The 15,762-nt window shown below is 40.8% G+C and overlaps 1 protein-coding gene across 2 annotated transcripts in view; it reads right to left on the reverse strand.

The window, feature by feature from the left end:
* Positions 1–213: 213 nt before the first annotated feature.
* CCDC81 (coiled-coil domain containing 81) overlaps positions 214–15,762 on the reverse strand; it is a 38,979-nt gene continuing 23,430 nt past the window's right edge. For both annotated transcript variants that reach the window (XM_057750572.1, XM_057750571.1), the window contains 6 exons: positions 15,565–15,669; positions 13,161–13,333; positions 11,876–11,954; positions 11,435–11,655; positions 5,617–5,742; positions 214–355 (listed from right to left, as the gene is read on the reverse strand). In XM_057750572.1, the coding sequence (XP_057606555.1) occupies positions 214–355; positions 5,617–5,742; positions 11,435–11,655; positions 11,876–11,954; positions 13,161–13,333; positions 15,565–15,669 (846 nt within the window). The remainder of the gene's footprint in view (positions 356–5,616; positions 5,743–11,434; positions 11,656–11,875; positions 11,955–13,160; positions 13,334–15,564; positions 15,670–15,762) is intronic.

The following is a 15,762-nucleotide window of genomic DNA, read 5'->3' on the forward strand; positions in this document are numbered from 1 at the left end:
CCCAGCCCTGACTGAGGCAGGGTTGTCTGCGGGGGGATGGGGGGAAGACAGGCGGGGAGAACCTGTCTATAGCAACTCAATCTACTTCTGAAAGCGCCAAAATGGCACAGTAATTTTTTTCCTCTAAAGTACATATATGTAGTTTCACCATCACCCCTACACGTTCAAAAAAGAAAAACTTAACCTAGGAAGCACCGGCCCAGCTTTCGGGTTTTACACGAACAGCCGGGAGCCGTGCATGTACTTGTTCAGGGGCCACAGGTTGCTCTCGCCCACGTTGGAGGTGCGCCTCCGGCACTGCTTGCAGCGCCGATACCTCTCACACTGGTCCAGGAGGAAGAGCTTGTCGGAGGCTCTGTTGGGGAGGCAAGAAGAGCGGTCATTCAGCGGTGTCCCCTGAGTCCTCCCTGGGTGCCTCACATAGAAGCCGGCACAATGGAAGGATTCAAAAGAAAAGTAATACCTGGTCCCTGCCTTCCAGGAGCTTACGGCCCACCTGTGATCTCTCCTGCAGTCTCTCCCATCCACGCTGCTGCCTGCTGCTCGCTCCCGGCCCGGCATCTCCTGCTTCTCCTTCTTCCCCAGTGAATAAAACGCTCTGCGTGGTGCCTTCCCAATAGTCTGAACCCAGCCCTCTTCCCACAGTCCAGCTAAACCCTCAGAGAACACAGGACTCGCCCAGGGTCACACAGCCAGCGTGAATGGGATGGTGGCTCCAAAGCCTCAGTGTTAGCTGCTTTGCCCCATGGACGTGGCTTTACCTGTCAGGCTTCCTGGGAGACAGCATTTGAGAAGGAGGTCAAGCCATGAAGCTGCTGGTTAAATTAACACCCCAGCAGACAGTGAAGAGTAGACTTCAGCGAAAAGTCCCAGGGGGCCACAGGCCTCTGGAGAGTTAAGGGCAGGAGAGGAAATAGAGACGAAAGCAGCTAGAAGCCGAGATGAAGGGATGGCAGTGACTGGTTTTCCATTTCAACAATTTTTATTGGTTATGCAGGACAGTCCCTGATGTGTTCCCCTATGCTATCAAAATTTCCGCATGGGTGGAATTCTGTAAAAAGGAGCATCCATGACAGCTTTCAAAGGAAAAAGGACAATCTTGGCAGTGGGCAGGGGAAGAGCTACCTGGCTTGCCTCGGCAACGGAACGAGTACCATGAGCTAATTGCATACATGAGAACTTTGGTTTTGCTTTTGCTTGGTTTTCTTTTTAACATCAACCAATTCCTCCTTCCTACCTGCTGTCTACTTGAGTCCCTGCCCACAACTTGGCCTAGGTCTTCAGGTGAGAGGTCTGCTCTGCCATGTCTGTGGAGCAGCTGGGCTATCCTGCCACTCAAGGTTATGTTGTGTCTCCTCTACCCTTTATCACCATGTTAGCCAAGCCTTCTTCCATACACCAGCTAAAATCTCCCTGACACTAATCTCATTGCCTTTTACCTGCTTTCCCACGACATTGAGAAAATGGCTTTAAATACCCAATTCCCCTTTCCCTTCCTCTTCTCCAGGCCAAACAACCTCACTTTGGACCTATTTTCCACATCATCCCTTGTACTTTCACTGTCACAAAATATGGGTTTGTACCCATTAGAAAGATGGGTAATAAATACCTTAACATCTAAAAGGAAAAGGAGAGTTACAGAACAAAATCCACTATAACAATTTTCTCTATGATAAAAATTAGTTGATAATTGGAAATTTAAATATTATTTTGGTATATTCAGGTTTTAATAACATTTGATTGTATAGAGTTTTTCTTCAAGTTTTCAACATTCCATGAAGTCATACTTTACATTTGTAAAGTATTTTAATTTGTTAAAATGTAATAATTTTCTATCTCTGTAACAACGGACACCTCAGAAATACAAAAGATCATGAGAGACTACTACAAGCAACTACATGCCAATAAATTGGATAACCTGGAAGAAATGGATACATTCTTAGAAAAATACAATCTTCCAAGACTGAACCAGGAAGAAATAGAAACTATGAACAGACCAATCACAAGTACGGAAATTGAGGCAGTGATTAAAAATCTCCCAACACACAAAAGCCCAGGACCAGATGGATTCATGGGCAAATTCTATCAAACATTTAGAGAAGAGTTAACACCTATCCTTCTCAAACTCTTCCAAAATATTGCAGAAGGCGGAACACTCCCAAACTCATTCCATGAGGCCACCATCACCCTGATACCAAAATCAGGCTAAGATGTCACAGAAAAAGAAAATTACAGACCAATATCACTGATGAATATAGATGCAAAAATCCTCAACAAAATACTAGCTAACAGACTGCAACAGCACATTAAAAAAATCATACACCATCATCAAGTGGGGTTTATCCCTGGGATGCAAGGATTCTTCAATATACGCAAATCAATCAACGTGATACATCATATCAACAAATTGAAGGATAAAAGCCATATGATCATCTCAATAGACGCAGAAAAAGCTTTTGACAAAGTTCAACATCCATTTATGATAAAAGCTCTCCAGAAAATGGGCATAGAAGGAAATTACCTCAACATAATAAAAGCCATATATGACAAACCAAAAGCCAACATCGTTCTCAATGGGGAAAAACTGGAAGAATTCCCTCTAAGAACAGGAACAAGACAAGGGTGTCCACTCTCACCATTATTATTCAACATAGTTTTGGAAGTTTTAGCCACAGCAATCAGAGAAGAAAAAGAAATCAAAGGAATCCAAATTGGAAAAGAAGAAGTAAAATTGTCCCTCTTTGCAGATGACATGATATTATATATAGAAAACCCTAAAGACTCTACCAGAAAACTGCTAGCACTAATTGATGAGTTTAGTAAAGTAGCAGGATACAAAATTAATGCACAGAAATCTCTTGCATTCCTATACACTAACAACGGAAGAGCAGAAAGAGAAATTAAGGAAACTCTCCCATTCACCATTGCAACAAAAAGAATAAAATACCTAGGAATAAACCTCCCTAAGGAGGCAAAAGATCTGTTTGCAGAAAACTTTAAGACATTGATGAAAGAAATCAAAGACGACACAAACAGATAGAGGGACATACCATGTTCCTGGATTGTAAAAATCAACATCGTGAAAATGACTATACTACCCAAAGCAATTTACAGATTCAATGCAATCCCTATCAAATTACCAACGGCATTTTTCACAGAACTAGAGCAAGAAATCTTACGATTTGTATGGAAACGCAAAAGACCCCGAACAGCCAAAGCAATCTTAAGAAGGAAAAATGGAGTTGGTGGAATCAGGCTTCCTGACTTCAAACTATACTACAAGGCCATAGTGATCAAGACAGTATGGTACTGGCACAAAAATAGAAAGGAAGACCAATGGAATAGAATAGAGAACTCAGAAGTAAGCCCAAACACATATGGGCACCTTATCTTTGACAAAGGAGGCATGAATATACAATGGAAAAAAGCCTCTTCAATAAGTGGTGCTGGGAAAATTGGACAGCAACATGTCAAAGAATGAAATTAGAACACTTCCTAACACCATACACAAAAATAAACTCCAAATGGATTAAAGACCTACATGTAAGGCCAGACACTAGAAAACTCCTAGAGGAAAACATAGGCAGAACACTCTATGACATCCATCAAAGCAAGATCCTTTTTGACCCACCTCCTAGAATCATGGAAATAAAATCAAGAATAAATGAATGGGACCTCATGAAACTTAAAAGCTTTTGCACAGCAAAAGAAACCATAAACAAGACTAAAAGACAACCCTCAGAATGGGAAAAAATAGTTGCCTACAAAACAACGGACAAAGGATTAACCTCCAAAATATACAAGCAGCTCATGCAGCTTCATACCAAAAAAGCAAATAACCCAATCTACAAATGGGTGGAAGACCTAAATAGACATTTCTCCAAAGAAGACATACAGATGGCCAACAAACACATGAAAAGATGCTCAACATCACTCATCATCAGAGAAATGCAAGTCAAAGCCACAATGAGGTATCACCTCACACCAATCAGAATGGCCATCATCACAAAATCTGGAAACAACAAATGTTGGAGAGGGTGTGGAGAAAAGGGAACTCTCCTGCACTGTTGGTGGGACTGTAAGTTGGTACAGCCACTATGGAAAACAATTGGGAGGTTCCTTAAAAAACTACAAATAGAAATACCATATGATCCAGTAATCCCAATCCTGGGCATATACCCAAAGAAAACCATAATCCCAAAAGAAACATGTACCATAATGTTTATTGCAGCACTCTTTACAATAGCCAGGACATGGAAGCAACCTAAATGCCCATCAACAAATGAATGGATACAGAAGATGTGGCATATATATACAATGGAATATTACTCAGCTATAAAAAGGGATGAGATGGAGCTATATGTAATGAGGTGGATAGACCTAGAGTCTGTCATACAGAGTGAAGTAAGTCAGAAAGAGAAAGACAAATATTGTATGCTAACTCACATATACGGAATCTAAAAATGGTACTGATGAACTCAGTGACAAGACAAGAAGAAGGACGCAGATGCAGATAATGGACTGGAGAACTCGAGGTTTGGGAGGGTGGGGGGTGAAGGGGAAGCTGAGATGAAGTGAGAGAGTAGCATAGACATATATACACTACCAACCGTAAAATAGATAGCCAGTGGGAAGTTGTTGTATAACAAAGGGAGTTCAACTCAAGGATGGAAGATGCCTTAGAGGACTGGGACGGGGGGTGGGGACTCAAGGGAGGGTGGGGGGGGAGTTGAGGGAGGGAGGGAATACGGGGATATATGTATAAAAACAGATGATTGAACTTGGTGTACCCCCAAAAAAATAATAAATAAATAAATAAATAAGTAAATAATAATTTTCTATCTCTTTATTTGATCCCCCAAAATCCTGTGTTAGCCAAGCCAGGCAAATGTTTACTTTGCCCATCTTAGAAATAAGAAAAGTAAGGCAGAAAGATTAGCTGCCAAAGTTAGTGTTAATTCTCCAAAAGGTCTAGATTCCCCAACTCTAGACTGTAAATAGATAGCTGGGGAAAGTGAACAGGAATATGATACATTTCAGGAAGATGCTCTTGGTTGGGCATCTCACTTTACCAATTGCCAATCTTACCCACAACCCCTTGACTCTGCTCTTACGAGACCATTCCGTAAGTTTTAGATGTGTTCAGATGGAAATACTGTCTTCCTATTTCCAACTAATTATTTCCAAAGAGAATTCCCATCCTCCTCCCACCCCTGCCCCTGGCCTCCATAGCCTCCACAAAAAGAAAATAAAGCTACTACACAGAGTCAAAGATTAGGGCAGAGGGACTTCTCTGGTGGCATAGTGGTTAAGAATCCACCTGCCAATGCAGGGGATGTGGGTTTGATCCCTGGTCTGGAAAGATCCCACATGCCACGGAGCAACTAAGCCCGTGTGCCACAACTACTGAGCCCGTGTGCTGCAACTGCTGAAGCCCACGCACCTAGAGCACACTGAATCCAGAATTCTTTTCTCACAAAGTTCTCTAGGCAGCCACCACGAATAAACTGAAGTTGACACTTAAAACCTATCTGCCCTACCAGGATCAGAGGGAACCTAACAAGATGCAGAGTAGATTTCTTTGCAAAGAAAACTTCACGTGCAATTGGGTATTACCGCTCGAAAGCCTTCTCCTCCAGGTCCCGCTGCTTCTTCATGACAGCACTCCTTTCCCAGTCATCCTGTAAGCTTTGGTTGATTCTGTTCACTCGCTCGAGCTCAGCATTTCTGTCTGCCAAGTGCCTAGAGAGAACAGAATAGTCCGATTCCATTCATAATACTGGGAAGGGTATGTACGAACCTTAGGAGCCCCATTCCTTTTATGCTAAGTTAAACAGAAAACCTTCTGGTTTTGTTCACCATTCTTTGAAACAGACTAAGAGTCATGAACACTGTAAAAACATAGTGAAACTCTTAGCAAATAATTTATGGGTCTAGGACCTTTCATCTTCAATCCTAGTTTAAATTAGCAGGATTAAAAACTTTCTCCGATTAACAAATTCAGCCTTTAAAGCCGTCTCAATTTCCTTTGAGGCTAATTTAACTGATCTGAAGATTCTTCTCAAGTGGATTTCCTATACTTTGTTTCGTTCCTTTTAGTCCAGCCTCTCCACTGTCAGTAGTCTGCCCACCAGTTTCGCCAGGCATCTTGCAAGACAAAGTAGACAGGCATATAAATGAATGATTAGAAAGGGGGAAAGAAACAGAAATGACTAGGCAAAAGAAAATGAAATCGAGAAAATATCCAACATTGTAAAGAAGATTCTTTAAAAAGGATTTGGTGAAGGTCACCTCATCAAAGAAATGACTGCAGTACAATATCTCTCTTCAAGCACAGTGTTCCAGCATTCCCAATGTTGGGGTTTCTGTTACTAGGCTCTAAACACATAGTCACTGCTGTTGTGAATAACCTTAAACCTGGTTCAATATAAATATGTCTGTTTCTTGACAAACTGAAACTCTTACAGTCAGTTCTCATTAAATTCTGGAAGGGACTTCACTAAATGTGACCCTTGATTTAGCCTGCCGACTCTGAAGGGTCTTGTGTTACAGGTACCAACTGCCACTAGATGTCAGGACCTGCCGATAAAAATCTGTGCTAGTTCACTTATTCTAAAACAGCATAGCCACATTATCCTCCAACAAGTGTTGATTCAGTAGCATTGTGCAGCCTTTATAAAGACGAAGAAGGATAATGTACAGAAAGCACCAATATGCCTATCACACAATGGGAGTTCAGTGACTGAATGACACCTATTATGTTTATTTTTTCATAACTTTTTTAATCTTTTCACAGTTTTTTTAATTGTAGTTAAAAAACACATAACATAATATTGACTATCTTAACCATTTCTAAACATACAGACATATAGCATGAAGTATATTCCCACTGTTGTACAATCAATATCTAGAACTCTTTTCACTTCGCAAAATTGAAATTCTAAACTCCTTAAGTAACAACTCCCTATTTCTCCCTCCCCCTAACTCCTGTCAACCACCATTCTACTTTGTTTCCATGAATTAGACTACTCTAATTACCTTATATCAGTGGAGTTATACAGTATTTGTCTTCTTTTTGTGTCTGGCTTATTTCACTTGACATAACGTCCTCAAGGTTCATTCCCATTGTCACATGTGTCAGAACGTTCTTTTTAAGGCTAATATTCCATTGTATGTGTATACCACATTTTGTTTATCTGTTCACCTGTGGTTGGACATTTGGGTTGCTGCTGTTTCTTGGCTATCGTGAATAATACTGCTATGAACATAAGTGTGCAAATACCTCTAAAGATCTGGCTTTCAAATCTTTTGGATATATAGCCAGAAATGGAATCATTGAATCATATGGTAATCCTACTTTTAATTTTTTGAGGAACTATGGAACTACCATTGTTTTCCATAGTGGTTGTATCAATTAACATTCCCACCGAAGGCATACAGGGCTCCTATTTCTCCATATCCTTCCCAAAGCTTATTATTTTCTGGTATATATATATATATATATATATATATATAGTAGCCATCCTAATACATTGTGAGGTAGTCTCTCTCTCTCTCTCCTCTCTCTCTCTTTCCTTGCCAGTTCTAGTTTCATCTTTCCCCTTTACATCATATGATATTCACATCTTAATGGTTTTATCTAATACTGAATAGACAATTTTTTTCCTTCCTTATCTTTTGAACGGTCTAAACAAATACTTCTTAAATGTTTCATGATGTATGTGGTGTGAGCAAAATCTATAAATGTTCTTGATTTGGACACTTCATAAGACAATTAAACCACAGATATTATAATACAAGATAAATAATAGCACATTTTATCTTTGCATTTATGAAATCTTATTACACTACTCTGCAAATGTATAAATGTTTTCTTTTCAGAAAAAAAGCATAGGAAAAAAGATAGCCTTCTCATCTGTGTATGTCACAGATAAGTGACAGTGAAAGACATTTTCTTGCATCTACATGAGTGTTTTGCAGGGGAAAACATGAACAATTTGCTGATTGCTTACACCATTCAGACTTCCATAGAGTTGGCATTCCAGGATTTCTATATTAGTGGAATTAAGTTATTAAATTGTGTGAAATAAAACACAGCTGTATTTTAAATCTCACATTCCTACCTTGCCGCCTGTAATCACTGGAGTGGAGAATCCCTGTGTCTCAGATTCACATAAGTAAATATTCAATAAAACCAGAATACCTCTTATCTTGGAGAGGCACACATACAGTTAAATGCTAAATGACCTCTATTTCAAACAGTGCAAACGATGACAGCTGCTGGTTGAATAAGGCTCACCCACATACTCTCACAGCATGGACACCATTTGTTAATGAGCAGCTATCTCGTTGCGGTTCTGATCTGTATTTCCCCAGTGATTACTGATGTCGAGCATCTTTTCATATGCTTTTTGGCCATTGTTATATTACTCTTTAAAGGATAGATTTAAAAGTCAGTTTAGTTTAAATGCCTAGAAAGAAAGAAAATGAAGTGGGGTTAGAGGGGAAGCAACCAGGATTCTCACAAGACTGCTGGTGGAAGCAAATGGCTATACCTTTTTCAAAAGCCAACTGTTAGTATCTGGTAATATTTAAAATGTGCCATGCACTCGGTTCAGTAACCCCACTTTTAGGAATGTATCCAATAAATACAAAAGAACCAGTATAAGGATATGTATGAAAAATGCTTCATGCAGAATTGTTGTAATAGCAAAATACCTGGAAACAAAGTGAATGTTCATCAATGGTGCAAAAGTTAAACTATATAATCCACATTATGGGTAGTATGCTATTATTAAAGAAAAACGAATTTCATATCTATGTACTGACCTAAATACAAATTAATGACACATTATTAGGTTAAAGAAAGGTTGGGTTGCAGAGTAATATGTAAGATCTCACAGGCCTCATTTTCATTTCCAAAATTGGAAGGAAAAATATATGTGTGTATATTGTTTGAATATATTTGTAAAGAATAGGAAAAAATATAGAAGGCTAACCTTAACACTGACTACTTGGTGAGAGAGATTATTAGCCTTTTATTTAATCTCTCCACTAACTGACATTTTAATGAGCATGAATTGTTATGTTTTTTTAAATAAAAGCAGAAAAGTTTAAAGAAAAAAAAGTAAAACAAGTAAAAATACTTCAGTGGGCCTATTTGGATCACACAGACTAAATCATTCCCTCTGAAAGAAAGTGACTTTCTATTTGCCACAGGGAGACCTAAGATCACATCTTGAGATTGACTGAGAGTGGGGAAGTTGGAAAAGAAAAGAGAAGTAAGAGAATCTGGAATAATCAGTAAAGGATATAGAAACAGAAGACAAGGATCTGACCCATACAGAAAAGGAGGTTTACCACCAGAACGCCAACAAAAGAGATAACCAAGTAAAGACCACAGTTTGTATTTGTTCAGAGCTCTGCAGTTTCCAGAAATGCTCTCACATACATAATCTCATTTAATCCTCATAGTAAGGATAAGCAGGGCACGTGTCATATCCTTATTTTTCATATGAGGAAAAGAGAGCTCAAAGACCCCATGTGTCACATGGCCCAGGTCACACAGTTTGGAAGTGACAGAGTTTAAACCCTCCTAACTCCAAGTTCGAGGGAGTAAGCCAGAGACACTAAAGAGCAGAGGAGGAAAGTGCAATAATCTCTGCAACAAATGCAAAGAGTCCTGGACCTGGGTGCAGCAGCATACAGGGAAAGGCAGCCCACTGCGGGGCAAGGGGCAGCTGCTTGCTATGAAACAAGCTCCTTACAAGAACGTCTTCATCTGACCCTGAACCACCTTGGAGGTAGATACTAGTATTCTCCCTAATAACTGATAAGGAAACCAGTGCCTGCAGGGGGCTGTAACCTGCCCAATCCCACACAACTAGTAAAATGGCAAACCACATTTCCATTAATCAGAATGAAGACTGGAAGTGGTCTTGGAGACCTCAGGTCTCCATCCATCAGGTGAAAGATCATGGAGAGGTGGGCTAAGGGATCCCAGGGAGGGCCTGGAGCAGCCTGGACAGTCGGGGTGTACCTGTGGGGCTTGGGCAATAGCTGTTTATGAAGAAGTATGGAAATATTTCAGTATTTTAGCAAACAGTATAGACATACAAGGATACATTGCCCTGGGCAGATGTAGGACTCAGTCCCACATCCGATTTGACTCTAAAAGCCATGCTTTTAACTACTCTCGCCTCTCTCTACCCCAGTGTAACCCCACCCTTATCACAATATCCTCTCATCTTCACCCAACTATTCTACTCATATACTCATGTCCGAACCTACTTGGAATAGAACATAACAGATCGTTGCACCATCCCACCTACCATTTATAAAATTTATAACATTCTAATAAAATAACTTTTTCTTTTTATTATAAGTGCCTTTTTAAAAGAGGAGATTCCTTTGACGAGAAGCCCTCTTGGAACTCGTGAGAACTTTGATCAAGGATCTGAGAATTGCTGAACATCTACAAAGAAGAAACCGTAGTTCTCTGTGGCAATCAGAGGGGTGGAAGAGGGAGAGCAGGAAACATGGGAAATGGGAAGACAAGAAGGAGCCAAGGAGATGTTACAAGGCTGAGGGCTGGTCAGGATCTTAAAAAATTCCCCACTGGTGGGGTAACCAATTAAGTACACTAAAACACGAGGTGTCGGATGCTTGAATTTAAAGGTATTGTGCATTGATATGGTATGAAGTCCTCCTCTGCCTACCCTACACCTTCAGCACCCCTGCGCCAGCAAACATCAGCAGAGCTTGCTACATGCACAGTTCTCTGAACCAAGAGTTAGTGGAGGTTGAGAAAGGGCCTGCGTTTCACGTCTGTGTCCACTTGAGCAGGACAGCACGTTTGTGGCTCACACTGTATTCCCAGTGGACACTGCTGGGGTGGACAACTCTTTTCAGACATGGTCCTGTGAAGGGAAAGAAAACTATGGAAAGGTAACTAGAGGGAGAAGTGGGATCCCGAGAGTTCATTTGTAACTTATGGTTACCAAAGGGGAAAGGGGATGGAGCGAGGGATAAATTAGGAGTTTGGGATTAGCAGACACAAACTACTAGATATGAAATAGGCAAACAAGAGAACAATATTTAACATCTTATAATAAGCCATAATGGAAAAGAATATGAAAAAGATAATGTATTTGGAATTAATTATTGCTTATCTTACATTATATATGTATAAATATGCTCGTATGATCACGTATACATGAAATTCTTTAAAAATGAGTGTTTTTAATTTAACAACTTTTCTTCACAGGGTGAATTGTGGGGATGAAACGAGATAAAGCATATGATGAGCTTAGAATAATATTTTGCACATAGTAACTCCTCAATGTGTTCACTATTATTATTGCTTCTGTGGAGCGGGGGAGAGGAGAAGGGGGAGGGGGAGGAGGAGGAGGAGGAAAGATCCATGGTGTCTTACTCTTTGTGTGTCCTCTGAAGCATCAGCAAATCCCGCTTTTGGTCCACCAGCTGGTGCAGGATGGCTCTCCTCTTGCGATTAGCAGCTGCCTCCAGCTGGTGCTTCATGTAATTCTGTTCTCTCTTTCGCTTTTCCGCCATCATCTCACCCTCATTTTTACCAATGATGGGCTCAAAAGAGTCTGGCTCAAACACGGGCAGCTGGGAGCGTTTGTTCTTTATCTGAAGCAGGCCACACACATAATACAGATTATAATTATACCAGGGAATAGACTTAAGGCACGAGGCCGTGGCATAGTAAAAACCAATAGCTCAGAGGAAGCAACAAGGGCCTCAAAAACCACCAGATGGATAACACATCAGGGTATTCATAACATTACAGGATTTATACTTATTTTCAGAACGCTATTGAAGCACTGAAAAATTTTAATTGTCCCCTTACCTGTGCATCCAAAGCCCTCTTGTAACACTGTGTTTCTTCCATCTTATCTCTTATATATTTGGCTCTTTGAGCAGCAAGTCTGGCAGTTACAGATAAGAGAAGGTGGGGGCACAGTTTGTTACAGAGTCTTCAGTAACACAGATTAACATTAACAGAACATGTTTAATAAATATTAATAGGAATGAGTCTGGTAAACAAAAAGTGACTTCTTTTTTTCCTTCCAGGACTTTTCATTTTAAGAAAGAGTAATTCAAATCCATAGGATAGTAGACAAGGACAGACAGACAGGTAACAAACAAGTGACCAACCATATTGTCCAAATGCGCTACCACTAAGACAGCTGCCCAGGCAGCTCCAGCCCTTCCCTGGGATCCCCATGCTTAAAAAAAATCTAGATAGGAAAGCAGGAGGTATCTATGCATGCAATAAAACGATTCATTGTGATTCCTTTTTAAGACGAATGATCTTTCCTATTGTAAAATGAATCTATTCTATGCAACCTCCACATGATCTGTAAAGTGAATATAACAGGAAAATATACATTTTATAGAAATAGTTTTTTGGTCACAGAAACTAGCTACTTATTTGTTTTAGAAGTCTCTCTCACACCACAGAGGCCTCCTTAATTGCTATCCTGACCTCAGTAGCAGAAGTGTGGCCCCCTTAGGCGTGTTTGAACTCCGTGGCCCTGACCCTATCCCAGGCTCCAGATAACCCAAGCAGGACCAATCAGATTCTCTTTTCTGAAAATTTGGAATTGAGACTGAAATTCATCCAAGCGTGAGCTAGAATACAGACAATGTCAGCTAAAGAGCTGTGGGTGTGAGCAGAGGGAAAGCTTTTTCTACATGGATTATAGTCTCTGGTTCCAGTCTTCTTGGGTCCCCTGTCTGGGGGACCTCAGGTTCCATAGGACACCCCTTCATGCTTATAAAACTAAGCTTTGTCTTAAAGTTACCTGGGAATACTGGGAATAAAGCCTGCTCAAGACAAATCCCTTCCTCCGTCTACCAGGATTAGTGATCACAAAACAATACAAAATGACACTGTAATTAAAATGATTATAGACAGCAATCATTACTCTAATGATAGTTACAATAATGCTGGCTTTTCCGTGTTTCTAGTGAAGTGTTATGCTATGGTACTGGCTGCTAGCTGGGTTACTTTGTTCAGGTGGTTACGATTGTGCTAATGAAACTACCAATGCTGATCCAGTCCCACATGGAAAGAAGCATCACGTGAACATTCTGAATCCATTTTTCAAAGCATGTCTAGCTAGACTCACTCCTCTGTGAGCTGCACTTGTTCCAGGCGCTCCATCAACTCTCTGTTTTGTCTTTGCTTTATGTCCTTTTCCTGTCTGTGGTCCATTTGTTTCAGGAGACTTTGGGAATATTCCTCTTGTTTAAAAGCATTAATCTCAGGACTGAGTGGCCGTTTATCAAACAGGAAGGATTTCTAGAATGAAAGAGAAGCAACTCATTTATTCTAGAATACAAAAAAGCAGCAAAGAATAAAGGTAATCATTCAGAAGACTAAACTCAATCAGAAAGTATTGATTAGTTGATAATATTTGCCCAGTCCTCAACACATTGACCAGCTAGTGACCCGCAGAATCACATGTGTTCACTCAAGGATGAATCTGAACAGAACTGACCAAAGCCCCAGAACCGAGAGGGAGATGAAAAAGGACTTCACAGAGTAGGTCCTCCACTAGTACTACAATACCCATGTTGAAAGGAGGAGGAATTCTGAGTGAGCGCAGAAGCGTGAGCTGGGACTGCGAGGTGGTGGAAGAGGGAGAATTGAGGACCTGCTCTGGGCCTAGCCACTCTAGACACTGGGAACCCAGCCGTGGTCAAGAATAGAGATCCACAGAGAGCCTCCCTCTCACTGAGCCTGCAAGCTGGTGCACGAGACAGACAGCCAACAAGCAAACAACACACAGATAATTTAAAGTAGTGATAAGTGCTATGAAGCCCTTATCATAGCAAGTGCCTGAGTGGGAATGAGGCTAAATTGGTTATTAGGGAAGGCTTTTATTAGGGAGGTGACTGAATCACCTCCACTGCAAATATCAGGGGACCGATGTCCTATACAGAAGGAACAGCAAGTGCAAAGACACGAGATGGATACAAGCAGAGAGAAGATCTATGTGGCTGAGGCACAGTAAGCAAAGGGAGAGTAGAGCAGGTGAGCTCAAAGAGGGACACAGGCCAACCCAGGAGGACTTGATAGGTCAAGGTAAGGCGTTTAGATTTCATTTTAATTTGGTGGAAGGCCATTAGAGGCTTTAAACTGGAGAATGATCTGTTTTGGTGAACAGTTTTAAAAGATCACTTTGGCTGCTGTATGGAGAATAGATTGTAGGAGGGCAAGCAGTAAGCCTAACTAGGGTATTGTAAAAGTTGGGCCTTCTAATGTGGCTTGGACTAGGGCGGTAACATTGAAGATGAAGAGACATAAAGAGATATTAGATACCTTCTGGAGGTGAAGGCAGGTGGACTTGCAGATGGTTGGTTGTGAGGGACAGAGGAGAAGGAGTCTGGGGTCACTTTTAGGTATGGGGCTCCCGCAACTGTCTGGCTGGTGATGCCACTTGCTAAAATGGGAAGGCTGGGAGAAGAACTGGTTGAGAAGGGGAATCGAAACTTCTATTTTGATCTTTTTCACTTTAAGGTCTCTACGGTTATAACAAAGAGGAGATACAAAGTAGGCAGTAATAAATATATAATCTGGACCTTGTATCTGTCTAAGAGGAGAGAGAGAGAGAGTACCTATAGTGCCGTCTCTTCCTCCCTCCCTATTGCCCCTGCCTGGAAGGTTTTGCCTCCTTTCACGTCTTTACCTAACTCCTGTATGCCAGGAAGTCATCTCAGATCTCTGGTCTGGGTTAAATGACTCCCGTCTTTGCCCTGTTCAAAGATTGATCATTGCCTTTAGTATGCCACACTCGAGTCTCTTTAAATCTGTTTCCCCCACTATCCTGAGACTTTAGAGAGGGACCTTGTCTTATTCATCTTTGTATTCCTAGACACTAGTAGAGTGGCCAGCACAAAGGAATTCGATGAATGCTTGATGATCAATGAAGAAAATCTATTTTATTAGATGTATGTCCAGAGTGTCACACTACCTGGAGAGTGAGGTGGGAGAAGCAAGTTTCAGGCAGAAATAAAGGTAGGCACATCATGATTGAAAAACATTAAATCAATGGCAAAGCAGGTGGCTCACATCCCTTTGAAGCTGGGCTTCTCAAACTTTAAGGAAACTACAAATCACCTAAGTATCTTATTCAAATGTAGATTCTCATTCTGGAGGTCTGAGGTAGCACCGCAGATTCTGCATTTCCAGCAAGCTCCCAGGGGATGCTGGTTCTCTATTTAGATCATCTGATCCTGGGGCAGGATTTAATATACTGTCCCCTACCCCCACCTCTGCCAGGTCCTGGTTGAAAATTACTATCATTAGCAAGTGCTATAGTGACTACTAGGAACTGTATTGTGAATGTGAATGGTGTGGAGGCAGATACTGGACCACTCCTGCCCTGGAAGGAAGCTTCAACCTTGCACAAGCCTCTTTTTACCTCTACCACTTTAAAAAAGTTGGCATAACGTGCAATAGGGAGAGTGGATCCAAAAGCTCACAGGTAGGGCAGGTATCAGCAATAGAAATTTTGAAAAGACTCTTACATAAAATTCAGGTTTCTCACTCTTGTGGATTCTTATAGCTTCAGCAACTCCAAGGTTATAGGCAGCATTTTTTTGATTCTGTTCTCTACTAGCCAGACTTCTCATCTTTGAAAAAATAAATCATCACATATTAAAATAAAGCCTTTAAAAATTTAATTCCAATACATTAAAATAATCCAGCCACGGTAGAAACTTGCC

This window comes from Hippopotamus amphibius, chromosome 9, assembly GCF_030028045.1.
Source record: "Hippopotamus amphibius kiboko isolate mHipAmp2 chromosome 9, mHipAmp2.hap2, whole genome shotgun sequence".
In the NCBI taxonomy this organism is placed as follows: Eukaryota; Metazoa; Chordata; class Mammalia; order Artiodactyla; family Hippopotamidae; genus Hippopotamus; species Hippopotamus amphibius.